The sequence below is a fragment of the Ursus arctos genome, unplaced genomic scaffold (assembly GCF_023065955.2).
Source record: "Ursus arctos isolate Adak ecotype North America unplaced genomic scaffold, UrsArc2.0 scaffold_31, whole genome shotgun sequence".
In the NCBI taxonomy this organism is placed as follows: domain Eukaryota; kingdom Metazoa; phylum Chordata; class Mammalia; order Carnivora; family Ursidae; genus Ursus; species Ursus arctos.
In genome coordinates this window covers 2,977,055-2,991,345 of record NW_026622997.1, presented here as the reverse complement: position 1 = coordinate 2,991,345, position 14,291 = coordinate 2,977,055, and the positions used below count along the sequence as shown (strand labels likewise).

Below are 14,291 nucleotides of genomic sequence, written 5' to 3'. Positions count from 1 at the left end.
CCAGTTTCTGTGATGGTTGGCCTGGCTTCGTTATTCATAGCCTTGTAGATAGTACTGTATCCATTTTAATCATGCTCACTGCCCTGGGGGAAAGCCTCTGAGCCTTCCTCAGTCCTCGCACTCATGAAGGCCTTGCTGAAAACAAAGATAATGCTGCCTGACTTGCCGCTCTGCATCATCCCTCAGATCCAGAGGACAAACTGCCATACTGATTGATGCAGGCAGTGGTAAGTTAAGGATCAGTAGATAATTGTGGCAGCACTCTAGTGGGCCTCGGGTCTTGTGTAGAAACTTCATGAGTACGCTCATTCAACTGATGGGGTTCAAGACATGCTATCCCCTAATATGCTACCTCGGCATATTAAATATGTTGAACGCAAGGAGTTTAAGCTTCAGAAGCAGGAAAATCACCCTGACATCCCCTCCACCCCCACATTACCCCTACTTCTTTCTTTCTTTCTCCCTGAAAGCAGAAGATAAAACTTTTATGTGAAAAGCACCCTCTTGAACCACGGGGAAGGAAAACATCCTTATCACCAGGGATGAGGAATTCAGGGCTGAGAAGGCTCAATGAACAAACCTTGTTACTTCTTTACCATTTACTACTTCTAGCCCAAAGCACTTTGTCTTTTCACTTCTCCAGAAAGGTATTCTTTCTTTGTCTAACAGATATAAAAGCTGCCTCCTCTGTTCACTTCCTTGAATCTTATGTCTTTGTGGGGCTCCTGTACATATGTGCATAATTAAATTTTATTTTCTCCTGTTAATCTATCCTTTTATTACAGGGAGTTCTCGGTCAAGAATTTAGAAGGGTAGAAGGAAAAATATTTTTCCTCTCCCCACACAACAAACCTTCATAGACTACCTATTAGCTGTCAGCCCTGTTTTGGTGCTAGGGACACTGGAGGGACAAAATCAAGTCCCTGCTCTCTAAGAATTATATTCTAGTTGGGAAAGACAGAACAATCAAACGTATTGATTATGCTATTTTAAAGAATGAGCAGAAAGGGGTATTATTTTACATACGGTAGTCAGGAAAGTTCTCTTTCCTAAGAGGGTGTTTGAGCAGAGGCCTGAATGAAATGAAGTCTGCAGCCATCCAGTGACATAAAGATTAAAGGCACTTGAAAAACAATGTAGTTTCTATTCCTAAAAGCAGGAGAGAAGTTCCCGATATAAGATGTCATCCTTATATGACGAGGAAAGTAACATTTTTATCGCCTGGGTAAGGAGCTGAGGACAGGAGAAATCTGTACAAACAAACCTTGTAAACTAACTCTTATCTTCCTACTTTCCCACAGTTCACTACCCTAACCCCAGCCTCCTTGCCTTGTTGTGTTTTCAGTTTACTACTCTTTGTCCAGCTCAGTATATAAGTGTTAAACTCTAACTGCTTCTTTAGGTCTTCATTTCCTTATGAGAGCACCTTGGTCATGGAAAACACATTGGTGTACCCCAATGTCTATATATAAAAATATATATGTACTTATATAAATGTAAACGAATTGTATGCTTTTCTCCTGTTAACCTGTTTTCTGTCTATTTAATTCTTAGGCTTGTCAAAAGACCCTAAGAGGGCAGAAGTAAAATCCTCCCCTGTACCAGGATAAGATACTTCTAGGAGGACAGAAAAATAAGTACAAGGGCTCTGAGACTGGAACATGCTTGGTCTGTTCCACAAACAGCCAAAAGGTCAGTGAAGACAAAGAAATGTGATAGCAAATGAGATCAGAGGGTGACCAGGGCCCAGAGCATGGAAAGCCATCTAGGTAGGGTGACAAACTCATCCTGTGCCTGGGACTTTCTCCAAGTTTTAGGGCTGAAAAGTCCCACATCCCCAGAAACCCCTCAAATTCAGACAAACTGGAATTATTGGCTACCCTCCATGTAGGCTGGGATAAAGACACTGGCTTTTATTATGAAGATGGAAAGTTCTGAGGGTGGACATGACATCTTTTGAAATGATCACTCTTGTTGCCGGGTTGAGAAAAAAACTAGCTATTAAAAGTGGAAACAGAAAGACTAGTTAGGAGTCATTATGGTCGTCTGAACAAAAGATGATTGTGGCTTTTCCAGGAGTAAGTAGCTGCATGGGATGTAGTGAAAGGTGCTCTGACTGATCTGTAACATAGAGATGACTGGGTTGGATGAAAGTTGTAAGAGAAAGAGCTCAAACAGAACTGCGAGTGTTCTGAGCCGAGCCCCTGGAAGAATGGAGTTCCGTTTATTGAGGTGGGGAATACTGGAGGAAGAACAGATTTGGTGTTTATGTGTTAAGGTATCTAATTTGGACAAGTCAGGTTTGAGATGTCCATTAGATACTCAGGTAGGCTTGTCAAATATGCAGTTGGATATGTGGCAAGTTTCATTATGAAGCTTGAAGTGGGTGGAAGGAAACTGATAAAAGTTTAGAGGTGATTAAAGCCTCCCTCCTAAAAACAGCCATTGGGATTGAGAAACATACAGAAGCTGACACAATCATAGGCATTGTCACTACAACCTGACCTGACGCTTAGGGCTAGGCCATGGGGTTTTCCTGTTGAGTAAAACTATTTCATAGAACACAGAACATACCAATAGTGAGACCAAGATCAGAGAAGGGGCCCCAGAAATAAGCCATAGGTATTCCAGAGTACATACTGGAGTAGAGTTTCTCTCTTCTTTAGTAGGGCTGTATAGCATTCCATTTGTTATGAACTGTTTGTATCCCTCATAAATTCATATGTTGAAATTTTAATCCCCTATATGATGGTATTAGGAGGTTGGGCCCTTGGGTAGTGATTAGGCCATAAGGATGGAGCACTCATGAATGGGATTAGTGCCCTTTATAAACAAGAGACTTCAGAAAGCTCTCTGGCCCTTCCCTCTGCCCTGTGAAGACAGAACAAGTCTATGAACCAGGAACTGGGGTCTCCCCAGACACCAAATTTTGTCTGAAACTGTCCCTGTCCAGTGCCTTGAGCTTGGACTCCCAGCCTTGAGAAATCAGTTTGTTGTTTAAGCCATAGTCTGTGGCATTTTCATTATAGCAGCTTGAACTAAGACACAATTTCATAGATAGAGATAATACCCAGTTCCCTTCTGGTGACAATGTACATTTCTACTCATTTACTGTTACAATGTATAGCAGTAAATGGTGTTTAAGTTCTTATTGTTCTGATCCAGACTCACCATTTATAGTTTGGCGATTCCCAAATTTTCCCCTAAACCAGACCTCTCACTTGAACTCGAGAATCTTTTCCAACTGCCTATTCAGTGCCTTCTTGTGTCAGAGACACATTAGGAGTGACTTGCTTTCTTAAGCACCCGTCGATAGATTTCTCAAATATTAAATCAAAGATGCCTCAGTTGTCTCATTTATCAGAGGACGTACTTCAAAAGACTTAAGTTTTTGTTTTAATTTTATTTGACAGCACAAGCAGGGGGAGAGGCAGAGAGGGAGAAGCAGGCTCCCGCTGAGCAGAGGCCGACGTGGGGCTCGATCCCAGGACCCCAGGACCCCAGGACCATGACCGGCGCCGAAGGCAGACGCTTCACCGACGGAGCCACCCAGGCGCCCCTCAAATCACTTTTCGCCCATGTGTGAAAGGTTCATTTAAAAACCTAAAACCTTACGATTTACAGGAGGCGGAAGAAAGAGGGAGAGGAGCTGGGCATGGAGACGAAGGCGGAAGTTGCGGGACAGTTGCCAGAGAGCCAGTTACCTCCGAGGACGGAGATCCCCCCTCAAACCCTCGAGGTCGGACCCTGCCAGAGGCCTTAGGGTTCCGCGTCCTCCGAGGCCCGAGGCCGCACACACCCCCTTCGTCTAAGTCGGATTTTCCAAACTCTGCTTAGCCAGGGGCTAAGGGAAGGCCCGGAGCCGGAGAAGGGAAACGCTAAGTCGCCTTGAAAGCGGAGAGCAGCGGCTCAGCCTTCCAGAGTCCGACTCCAGGGGAACCGGCGGCGGCCACCAGCGCGGTCGGGAGAGCGGATCATGCTCCTCTCCAGGCGTCGCTGGGGGGGGGGGGGGGCGACACGCCAGGAGTGACGACTCAGCAGCGTCTCTCCGGCAGAGCAGTTTAATCCACCTGGCTTGTGAGGCGGGGAGCGGCCTCTCGCAAATTCAAGTGTTCATCGAACCCACCTCTCCCAGGTGAACGGGTCTGGCGGCGACTGCCACCCGAGTGCCTCCTGGCAAAAGCACGGAGTTTACTCCTTCCACAGGCGACAAGCGGCAGGCAGCAGCTTTGCTGGTGGAGGGCTGCGGCGGTCAGGTTCGCGCGCTCCCAGAGAGCGTCCACGCGCGTTCCCATTGGCCTTCCTCAGACAACACCGGCCCCTGATTGGTGGAAAGCCACCGCCCCGCACGGAGCGGCCAGCTCATTGGTTGAGTGAGGTATCCGGCGGCCGGTATGTAACTCAGAATGCTTCTGACGAAACTTGGAAAAAAAAAAAAAAAAACACGTAGCAAGGAAACCAAATAAACCTCTCCACCAAAACCGTAATCCAAGACGTATACAGCCCTTTTGGAGAGAAAGTGGGCGGCCCTGAAAAGGGCCTTTAGGGAACTTTGGAGAATAGGGACGACGAAGTTCTTTAGCCCCCAAAGCCGTAAAGAGTGCGGCCCTGGCGCTTGAGCGCGTAGACCACGTCCATAGCCGTGACTGTCTTGCGCTTGGCGTGCTCCGTGTAGGTGACGGCGTCCCGGATCACATTCTCCAGGAACACCTTGAGCACCCCGCGGGTCTCCTCGTAGATGAGGCCGGAGATGCGCTTGACGCCGCCGCGCCGGGCCAGCCGCCGGATCGCGGGCTTGGTGATGCCCTGGATGTTGTCGCGCAGCACCTTGCGGTGGCGCTTAGCGCCCCCCTTGCCTAGGCCCTTTCCACCCTTGCCGCGACCTGACATGACTGCTCAAACGCTCGGCCGAATGCCACACAGCGATGGCCCTGTGCGTCCGTCGGGAGTAATTATAAGCAGACTGCGGACCTGGTTGAAGACTGAAAGCGCGGGCGGCACCCGCGGCCCCACCCCCGGCTCCGCCCCTCTCTGGGCAGAGCCCCGCTCTCTGCCCGGCAGGGAGCAGGGCGGTTTCCCGTGGAAGCTCTGGATTTTCCTGAGCCCGGGATATCTGTATCCGCAGCTGTCTTTTCCTATGAGATTGTTCACAGCGGCTTCTAGTTTACAAGGAAGTACTGTCCTTTCTCCTTCAGAAGGGATCGTTAGCTGCGAACGGTACCTAAGATGCCGCCCCAAAATACGCCTCTTTTCGTGAGAACTATTTTTGAGCAGATTATTTTTAAGAAACACCAGGCAGAAGAATCTCTAAAATCAGAGACCTCTTTAAGGAACATTTTACATTTATAAAGGAGATCTCCATCTGTCTCCCTCTCTGTACCAGAAAGAGAAGGATGACTACATCACCAGAGAATCTTGTCCATGGAGAAGGCCCAGACTTAATGCCGCATCACAAGCTGGTCACCATCCTTTTCCTGGTCACCCATTCCTGGCTCCCCCCGTGTGCTCCCCTCCCACCCCAACCTCTCTCAGCTGGAGATGGTATTTAAGGTGGTGGTTTGGGCCTTTCCAGGGAGTTTTACTCAGTTCTTCAGAGTATCTCCCATGTATAAAGGAGGTAAACATGTTATTAAACTGCTGTTTGTCTTTCTCGTTGATCTTTTATCATAGGGTTCTCAGCTATGAACTCAGAAGGGTAGGGGAAAATCATTTTCCCTCTTCTACAGCTGTGTGACCTTGTAACCTTGCCTTCGTTTTCTTCATGTGTGAAGTGAGTGATGATACTGCTCATGGAGCTTTTGTGAAGATTTAAATTAGCTAATGTAAGCAAAGGGCTAGAACAGAGATTGGCACAAAGAAGTCCTACCTAAATGTGCCTGGGTTTAGCTGGTATTATTACTTAAAGAATCTATCTGGAGTTGGAACATTGCCCTGAGCTCTCATTTTCAAACTTTTACTCCAAAAACAACATAGACAACACAGATACATATATAATAGTGAAGGGTTTTGGGTTTTTTTTGTTCTTTGTATTTTTAAATGACAGCATTTAATATAGTACAAGACATTGATGAATTCTGTTTTTTTGGCTTTGTCTTCAATTGAAGTATAGCTAACATACAATATTATCCTAGTTTTAGGTGTGCAACATAGTGAATTGACAGTTATATACATTATGAAATTCTCATCACGGTGTGTTACCATCTGTTACCATACGAAGGCATTACGATATGATTATATTCCCTATGTTGTACTTTGCATCCCTGTGACTTATTTATTGTATAACGGGACATTGTATATCATCTTCACCTATTTTGCCTATTATCCCCCACCCCCACAACTACTAATTTGTTCTCTGTATTTGTCTTTGTTTTTTTAGATTCCACGTATAAGTGAAATCATATGGTATTTGACTTTCTCTGTCTGACTTATTTCATTTAGCCTATACCCTCTAAGTCCATTCATATGAATAATAAGATTTCATCCTTTTTTTATGCTAATATTCCATTGTATATACAGTTGACCCTTGAAAAACACAGCGGTTGAGGTACTGACCACTACACAGTTGAAAATCTGCATATAAGTTTTGACGCCCCCCCCAAAACTACCAATATCGTACTGTTGATTAGAAGCCTTGCTGATAACATAAAGTCTATTAACACATATTTTGTATGTTATATGTACTATGTGCTCTATTCTTATTATAAAGTAAACTAGAGAAAAGAAAATGTTATCAAGAAAATCATAAGAAAGAGGGGCGCCTGGGTGGCACAGTGGTTAAGCGTCTGCCTTCGGCTCAGGGCGTGATCCCGGCGTTATGGGATCGAGCCCCACATCAGGCTCCTCTGCTATGAGCCTGCTTCTTCCTCTCCCACTCCCCCTGCTCGTGTTCCCTCTCTCGCTGGCTGTCTCTATCTCTGTCAAATAAATAAATAAAATCTTTAAAAAAAATCATAAGGAAGAGGAAAACATTTACAGTACTGTATCATTTAGTGGAAAAAAAAGTGGGCTCACACAGTTCAAACCCGCATTGTTAAAGGGTCAACTCTATATACCACATCTTCTTTATCTATTCATCTATTGATTGACAGACTCTGTCTTGTTTTTCATATGTGACATGTTAAATATGGTTGTCTGAAAATATTCCTTTGTGTACTCTCTAAGGGTGCATTGACAATGTCAGCTTTCTGGCTGCCCTGCAGCCAAGTCTGGAATGCAGTTCAAATCTCTAAACTGACTTCCCACTGTTGTGTTAAGTCTCCCTAAAACACTCCTTGATTAGTAAGCCACTTCTCCTGGGATGACTGGAAGTGCTACTACTAAACTTTTTAGTCTGAAAAATGCACCCTGACCCTGGCTTCCTCCTCTCTTCTGAAAGTCTGTAACAAAGCAAAAGTGGTTCTAGAAACCACGAGCATTAGCTGCAAACTTTAGCCTTTGTGGTAATATCACTCCGTGGTGCCTGGGAGAGAAAAACCCTGTGTGACCGAGGACCTTGCAACAACAATTTAAAAGATACGATCTGTAAATTAAACACCCGTTTTTTTCTCCACATGACCATATCACTCTGCTAATATAAAGTAATAAATGCTTAACGCATTGATATTAAAATGCTGCCACAACCTTGGGTCCAATATGTTCAGTAAATTTTCTTTTACAAATGTGAATTTCTTCCACTCTTTGGTTTTAAAATACCTGCTGAGTTTTTATTTCCAAACTTGAGCAACAAAGTAATGCCAAATGAAAAGGAAGTTTAGAAGCTAAAGTTTGCATTTTTATTTCAATTTTTTAAAAAATCTGAGACTATAAGGGAAAATAATACAGAGGTCAGGAAAATTAAAAGCATTTATACAATGCTCTGTGTCCAAAAATCAACTCATATTATCCCAATAACAGTTCTGAGGTGGGAAATATTACCCCCATTTCTCTGATAATGGAGAAGTCAATTGTGTAAAAGGGCACAGTAAGGAGAAAAGCTGGAATTTGAACAGCGGCAATCTATCATCTAAATGCTGCTCTGTGCTCCCAGCTTCCAGAAGACTCCTGGAGAAAGATTAGCAAGATTATGAATTCTAAGATGGTGCTAACCTTACTTTCCTACACACTGGGCAATTATTCTGTTGAGGAGCTCAAGTAAATGCAGACTTATAGCCAAATCGTTGATCCTTGGCTGGGAAAGGGGTGGCAGGCGGTGGGGAGGAGCACAGTCTGAGCCACCGTCCCCTGGCCATCAAACCCTCAGACAGCAATGGGTACTTTTACTTTTTTAAAGCCATCCTCTCAGGCCCTGTAACTAAAACACCCTTTTTCTAACAGAGACATAGAATATCAGGGGGAAAAGCCAAACAATGTACATAAGAGTCAGCACAGCTGTAAGAAAAACCAAGATACTTGGACTTCAGCAAGTCTCTCTGGTTCAAGCCAAGGGCATTGATTGCCTCTGACTGACCCTTTATATGGGTGGCAAAGGTCTGTGCCAGAGTTGTATGTATGAGAGTCTGGAAAAATGAAATGTTAAAAATATCACATGGTGACACATACACGTCCATAGAAATGTCCAACCTTATCATTTTAAAAAATGCAAATATGTTGTAAGGCAAAAGTTGTTTTATTAAAATCCTGGAATGTAAATAAATCCAAGTAAACCACACAATGCAAATGTAATTTTCTGTTTTGTGTTTCTGGTTGTTAAGTGTTGTCCACATGATTTAGTACTGTGCATCAACTGACATCTCAGATGTAGGCCCAAAATTTTAGGTATTAAGATCTAAGGTGTGGAAAATGAAACAAGCAAAGACTTTGGAATTTGGTGGCTATTATCTTCTACAGCATTATGTATTGTTCTGTTAAAGGTAGTTTGTAAGTATAGTGTAAATGCTATAAATTTTTTAAATAATTGTTTCCTGAAATAATTGGGTGAAATATGGGAATTTTTTAAATGTTAAAGTAAATGTTATTTTTCTTCTCAACAATCAACCACAATTCTTATATGGATCATCTTCCTTCCAGTACTGAATCCCAACTCCAGAGAGCAAGATTAACAACAAAAAAGTTAAACTCCTAAACTTGAATGGAAATTACAGCCAAGAATCGTGGAAAACTTGTGGCATAGCCCTAGAAGAAATAAAACAATGCAACCAATCACAAGCAGGGCCACAAATAAAAAATAATGCATTTAAGCAATGAAGGGTCTTGATAAATGATGCTTGATCAACTGATCAACTAGTATAAAGAATGGGTAGGTAGCTATAAAGAAATATGCAAGCAGTTGGAGCCTTACCTCAGTTGAAATTTTGGGTTATCTTAAAAATTAACAAAGATGTAGGAATGTTATGAGAAAATTACATTGGGATGAGGAATTTTATAAGAAACCTTAAATATCTGTAGTCATTACTGCAACTTTGATTCGTAATCACCTATGAATAGGCTAGGCTAGATTGTATTCTTAGAGGGGAGATGACGGACCTCAACTGTCTAATAAAAATAGGAGGATCATAGCAGTCGCCAGTTAAAGTGGGCAGTTCACGGTCCCTGCTGTTTAAAATGACTACTTACGGTCACGGTACACTAACTTACCTGGGGAAATTCCCAGGAAAGTATTTTTCCAGTTCCTTTGTCGGTCTTGGTCACTCCATCAGCTAGGATGCCAATGATTGGGTTACCGCAGGTGCCCAGTAACCTTTACAAAGGTCAAGGTCACAGATGAGAACACCGAATCGATCACAGCCACTTTTATGGAAGTAATTGGGTGGCTCTGAAAAGAGCCTTTGGGTTTAAAGTTGGCGCTCCCTAAAAACTTACGCCCTCTCTCCACGGATACGGCGCGCCAGCTGGATGTCCTTGGGCATGATGGTGACGCGCTTGGCGTGGATGGCGCACAGGTTGGTGTCCTCGAAGAGCCCCACCAGGTAGGCCTCGCACGCCTCCTGCAGCGCCATGACGGCCGAGCTCTGGAAGCGCAGGTCGGTCTTGAAGTCCTGCGCGATCTCGCGCACCAGCCGCTGGAACGGCAGCTTGCGGATCAGCAGCTCGGTGGACTTCTGGTAGCGCCGGATCTCGCGCAGGGCCACCGTGCCGGGCCGGTAGCGGTGCGGCTTCTTGACGCCGCCCGTGGCCGGCGCGCTCTTGCGGGCCGCCTTGGTGGCCAGCTGCTTGCGCGGGGCCTTGCCGCCCGTCGACTTGCGCGCCGTCTGCTTCGTGCGAGCCATTGCCAAAGCGGACAGAGAGTGTCTTCACCGAAACCGGTAAAAGGCATACAGCCCTCCTTCTTTTATACAGCCAGACCAACAACCATTGGGCCCTGGAATATTCAAAAGTTCCCGCGCCCTCCGCGGATTGGCCCAGCTCCGTGAGCGGTGCCCGGATTAAGAGTTGCTTTCAGGTTGGTGAATGAATCCTAAACCCTGCCCCTCACTGTAGCTACTCTGACGTCATTTATTTACCCTTGCCTTTCTTATCTCCGCTGTGGACAAAATCTTGCACCGAGAACTTCAAATATTTTGAAATGTAAGGTAATCACGCAAAGCAGCATAGGAATTTCCAATGAATCTTTTTTTAAAAGAGAAACTGTCAATTTCCAGGTGCCTAGGGAAATATACAAATGGGCTCCATCTAAAATGAAATTCAAAATTTTCTTGGGTGTGGCACAAATATTGTGGAGAATTAGGAAAATAGTCTTTATTCACAAGCATGAATCATCAAGGACCTGTGACTTATTCTCAATTGCTTCAGCAAATGTGCGTTTTCATCAACTTAGATCTAGACGGAGAATGCGGGTATTCAACATCTTTAGCAGAAAATACTGAAAAATTTAAGATCCCAGCGCCTTTCACTATTATTTTCATTTTCCGAAATGTGAAGCTACTCTCCGTGCGAAAAACTTTCAAACTTCATCTGTAGAATAGAGCCTTCCTGCTTAACTAGAAACTAGCCCACCGATTATGGCCAGATATGGTCAATACTGTTTTATCCACACTCACCTAAATCCACATATGGCTTTTGCCTCAAAGCAAATATTACGGTTTTTATGGGGAACGGTAAAGCTTTCTGGGGGTTGTGACATTTCCACTTTTTAAGCGCTAGTTATAGTTCAAAGCAGGACAGCTCTTTCAATAGAGAAAGTGGGTGGCTCTTAAAAGAGCCTTTGTAAGCTGGTAAGTTAACTTTTCTTTATCAGGAAAAACCCATTGCAAGGAAAGGTCGGTATTTTACTTCCCCTTGGCCTTGTGGTGGCTCTCAGTCTTCTTGGGCAGCAGCACGGCCTGGATGTTGGGCAAGACGCCGCCCTGCGCGATGGTCACGCGGCCCAGCAGCTTGTTGAGCTCCTCGTCGTTGCGGATGGCCAGCTGCAGGTGGCGCGGGATGATGCGCGTCTTCTTGTTGTCGCGGGCCGCGTTGCCCGCCAGCTCCAAGATCTCAGCGGTCAGGTACTCCAGCACGGCTGCCAAATACACGGGCGCGCCTGCCCCAACTCGCTCCGAATAGTTGCCCTTCCGGAGCAGGCGGTGCACACGGCCCACCGGGAACTGAAGACCGGCCCGCGAGGAGCGCGTTTTGGCCTTGGCGCGAGCCTTCCCTCCCTGCTTGCCGCGACCTGACATGATTAATAGAGTAGAAAGCAAACGCCCTCAGAAAAAACGCGAGCAGTATAGAGCAAGAGGGACCGCAGGAGAAGTATTTATACTAACAGGAGGTAGGCTGTTTGCAAGTCTCCCATTGGCTATTTTCAAATAACCAATGGAATATCAGAATCAGCATCCCTCATTTGCATACACGCCCTCCATCTAGCGGGAGGTTTTCGAATGCTCCTGCGTAATCCGGTATGAAGAACTTTTATTTTAATACTAGTAACTGAAGCAATTTGGTTCTTTCAATAATACTATTTCAAAATGCAATCAGAAGCAGAAGTGATTGTCCTCATTGCTCTGTCTTTTGGCTGTTTGTCTTTTTCCAGGATGGTGACTGATTGTGGAAAGGAATAAACAGAAAAATTGTTAAATAAATAACATTTAAAAAGTCTATGTCAGCAGTTGCTTTAACGCTTTGAACCTCACAACAGAAAAGAAAGAAAGGAACAAAATAATTCTTCGGGGGCACCTGGGTGGCGCAGTCGGTTAAGCATGGGACTCTTTTAGGCTCTGGTCCTGATCTCAGGGTTGTGAAATTGAGCCCCAGGGAGCCCCATCGTGGGCCTCTGCTCTTATGTCGGAGTCCTCCTAAGATTCTCTCTCCACCTGCCCTCCCCACCCCTCGCTTGCTTGCGTCAAATAAATAAATAAATAAATAAATCTTTTTTAGAAATTCCTTTGTCAGAGCCCAAGTCTTAAAACATCTGAACAATGAAAACTGAAGGCAAGAACTGGACCATCCAGCCCCTGACCTAGGACAGCAAGTTTTCTGCCTCAGTCTTTATCTTACATATGAGGCCTGATGGGACCACCCTCAAAGTATATAGAGTACTGTTCACTTTAGAGACTGAAAAACTTAGAGACTGAAATTGTCTGTTTGTTTGACCCGGTGCGGGTCACGCTGAGTTAGTTCAGGAGAGCAAGGACTCCAAACTCCTGACTGGGGAAGTCATCATTCCCAGCGCCATTCCCCATTGTCCTGCCTTCTCTCTTTTCTCATTTGGTACAACACAAAGGATTCTAGTTGGTTCAGGAAATTCCGTCATCACGAGAGACTGCCAGGAGAAATGTTGCTGTTTTTCCTTTTACAGTCCATGAGATAGAACTGGATGGGCCCCAGATAGAGGTGAATAATTATTTCAGGAATTTTTGCAGGCTCAAGCCTAAAAGTCTCCTGATTCCCAAACAGGATGGTAAAAGGAACAAGAGCCTATGTGTGAGAAAATCTACTCATAAGCCAACTGTGTCAGAGAACCAGCCTTCGATCCAGGGAACCTGGCAGGAGAGTAAAGATGCTCTTCTTCTGTTTCTTTTTTGCCTTCTCTTAAGTCTTCTGACTCTTTTGTCTTCTTCTCTTAACCATATTCAACTTCCTGGGGTGCCTGGTGGCTCAGCTGCCTTCGGCTCAGGGCGTGATCCTGGCGTTCCGGGATCGAACCCCATATCGGGCTCCTCCGCTGGGAGCCTGCTTCTTCCTCTCCCACTCCCCCTGCTTGTGTTCCCTCTCTCGTTGGCTGTATCTCTGTCAAAATAAATAAGTAAAAACTTTAAAAAATATATGAAAAGAAAAGTAGTTGTCCCCAATAACACCTTTCTGTCAGAAGCAGGACACTTTGATGCATATGGGTTTGTATAAGCAATGAAAGAAAGTAAATAACTGTTCTTTGCTCAATAGAAATCAAAACAGTGTAATGTCACTTGAACACATTTGAGAAAAACTAACTGGCCTTGAGGTTATTGCTGAAGTTGTCCAGAACATGCCCTCCCCAAATAGACTATTTGGCATATTGACTAGTTTGAATTAAAAGAACTTGCAAAAGAACAGCTGCGAGGACAATCTCATTTTCTACCTTTTTTTCCTTAAAAGCAGGAGTTGAAACTCCCATGCGAAAGCTGTCCTTCCTATACCAGAAGGAAAGGGATTCTTCTCACCATGGACAGGAAGTTAAGGCCAAGAGAAATCTGTGCAAACATTGTTAAACTAACCCTTATCTTCCTAGTCTCTTCACCCAATTCACTATCCTTGCCCCAGCCCCTTTGCCTGTCACATTGTCATAATTTACTGTTCTTTGTCCAACACAGTGTATAAGCATTAAATTCTAACTGCTTCTTTGGATCTTCATTTTTCTTTTGAAAACTCCCATGTGCATGTAGACGAAAAGTAATAATTAATACTTGTATGCTTTTATCCCATTAATCTATGTAAGTTGAATTCTTAGACACAGTTGGAGATCCTGTGAGTGTAGAGAGAAGTTGTTCCTCCCTAATAGAAGCATTTGGAAGAGTCTGGGTTTGAGTATGTTCATCTGAACACTGCAAGAGTTACAGTTATAAATGCTTTTAACTCATTAATTTATTCTGAGGGCCACTTACTGTGTGTGTGTGTGTGTGTGTGTGTGTGTGTGTGTGTATTTTTTTTTAAATAGGTTCCAAACCCAAAGTGGGACTTGAACTCTCAACCCTGAGATCAAGAGTTGCATGCTCAACTGACTGAGTCAGCCAGGAGCCCCTGTTATTTACCGTAAACACATTATAGAACACTGGTTAAAGACAGGAGACAAAAGAATCCCTCATTTTAAAATAAAAGTTAACAATAAGAACACATCTTGAAAGGCAGCTCGAGTTGATTTGATCTAGATCTGTACATCGTATTCATCTGACAAAAAT

At 44.4% G+C, this 14,291-nt stretch overlaps 3 protein-coding genes across 3 annotated transcripts; all 3 read right to left on the bottom strand.

Annotated features, from left to right (window-relative positions):
• Positions 1-3,383: 3,383 nt before the first annotated feature.
• Positions 3,384-4,932, bottom strand: LOC113264270 (histone H4). Its single transcript, XM_044388633.3, has one exon. The coding sequence runs from the start codon at positions 4,888-4,890 to the stop codon at positions 4,579-4,581; it is 312 nt and encodes a 103-aa protein (XP_044244568.2). The 5' UTR covers positions 4,891-4,932; the 3' UTR covers positions 3,384-4,578.
• A 3,664-nt stretch (positions 4,933-8,596) lies between these two features.
• LOC125283535 (histone H3.1) lies at positions 8,597-10,219 on the bottom strand. The gene is made up of 2 exons (XM_048225545.2): positions 9,574-10,219; positions 8,597-9,111 (listed from the first exon to the last, which is right to left on the bottom strand). The coding sequence occupies exon 1, from the start codon at positions 10,203-10,205 to the stop codon at positions 9,795-9,797; it is 411 nt and encodes a 136-aa protein (XP_048081502.1). The 5' UTR covers positions 10,206-10,219; the 3' UTR covers positions 8,597-9,111; positions 9,574-9,794.
• A 985-nt stretch (positions 10,220-11,204) lies between these two features.
• On the bottom strand, positions 11,205-11,597 carry LOC113264279 (histone H2A type 1-B). Its single transcript, XM_026511204.4, has one exon. It carries the CDS (start codon positions 11,595-11,597, stop codon positions 11,205-11,207), a length of 393 nt encoding a protein of 130 aa, XP_026366989.1.
• Positions 11,598-14,291: the final 2,694 nt, after the last annotated feature.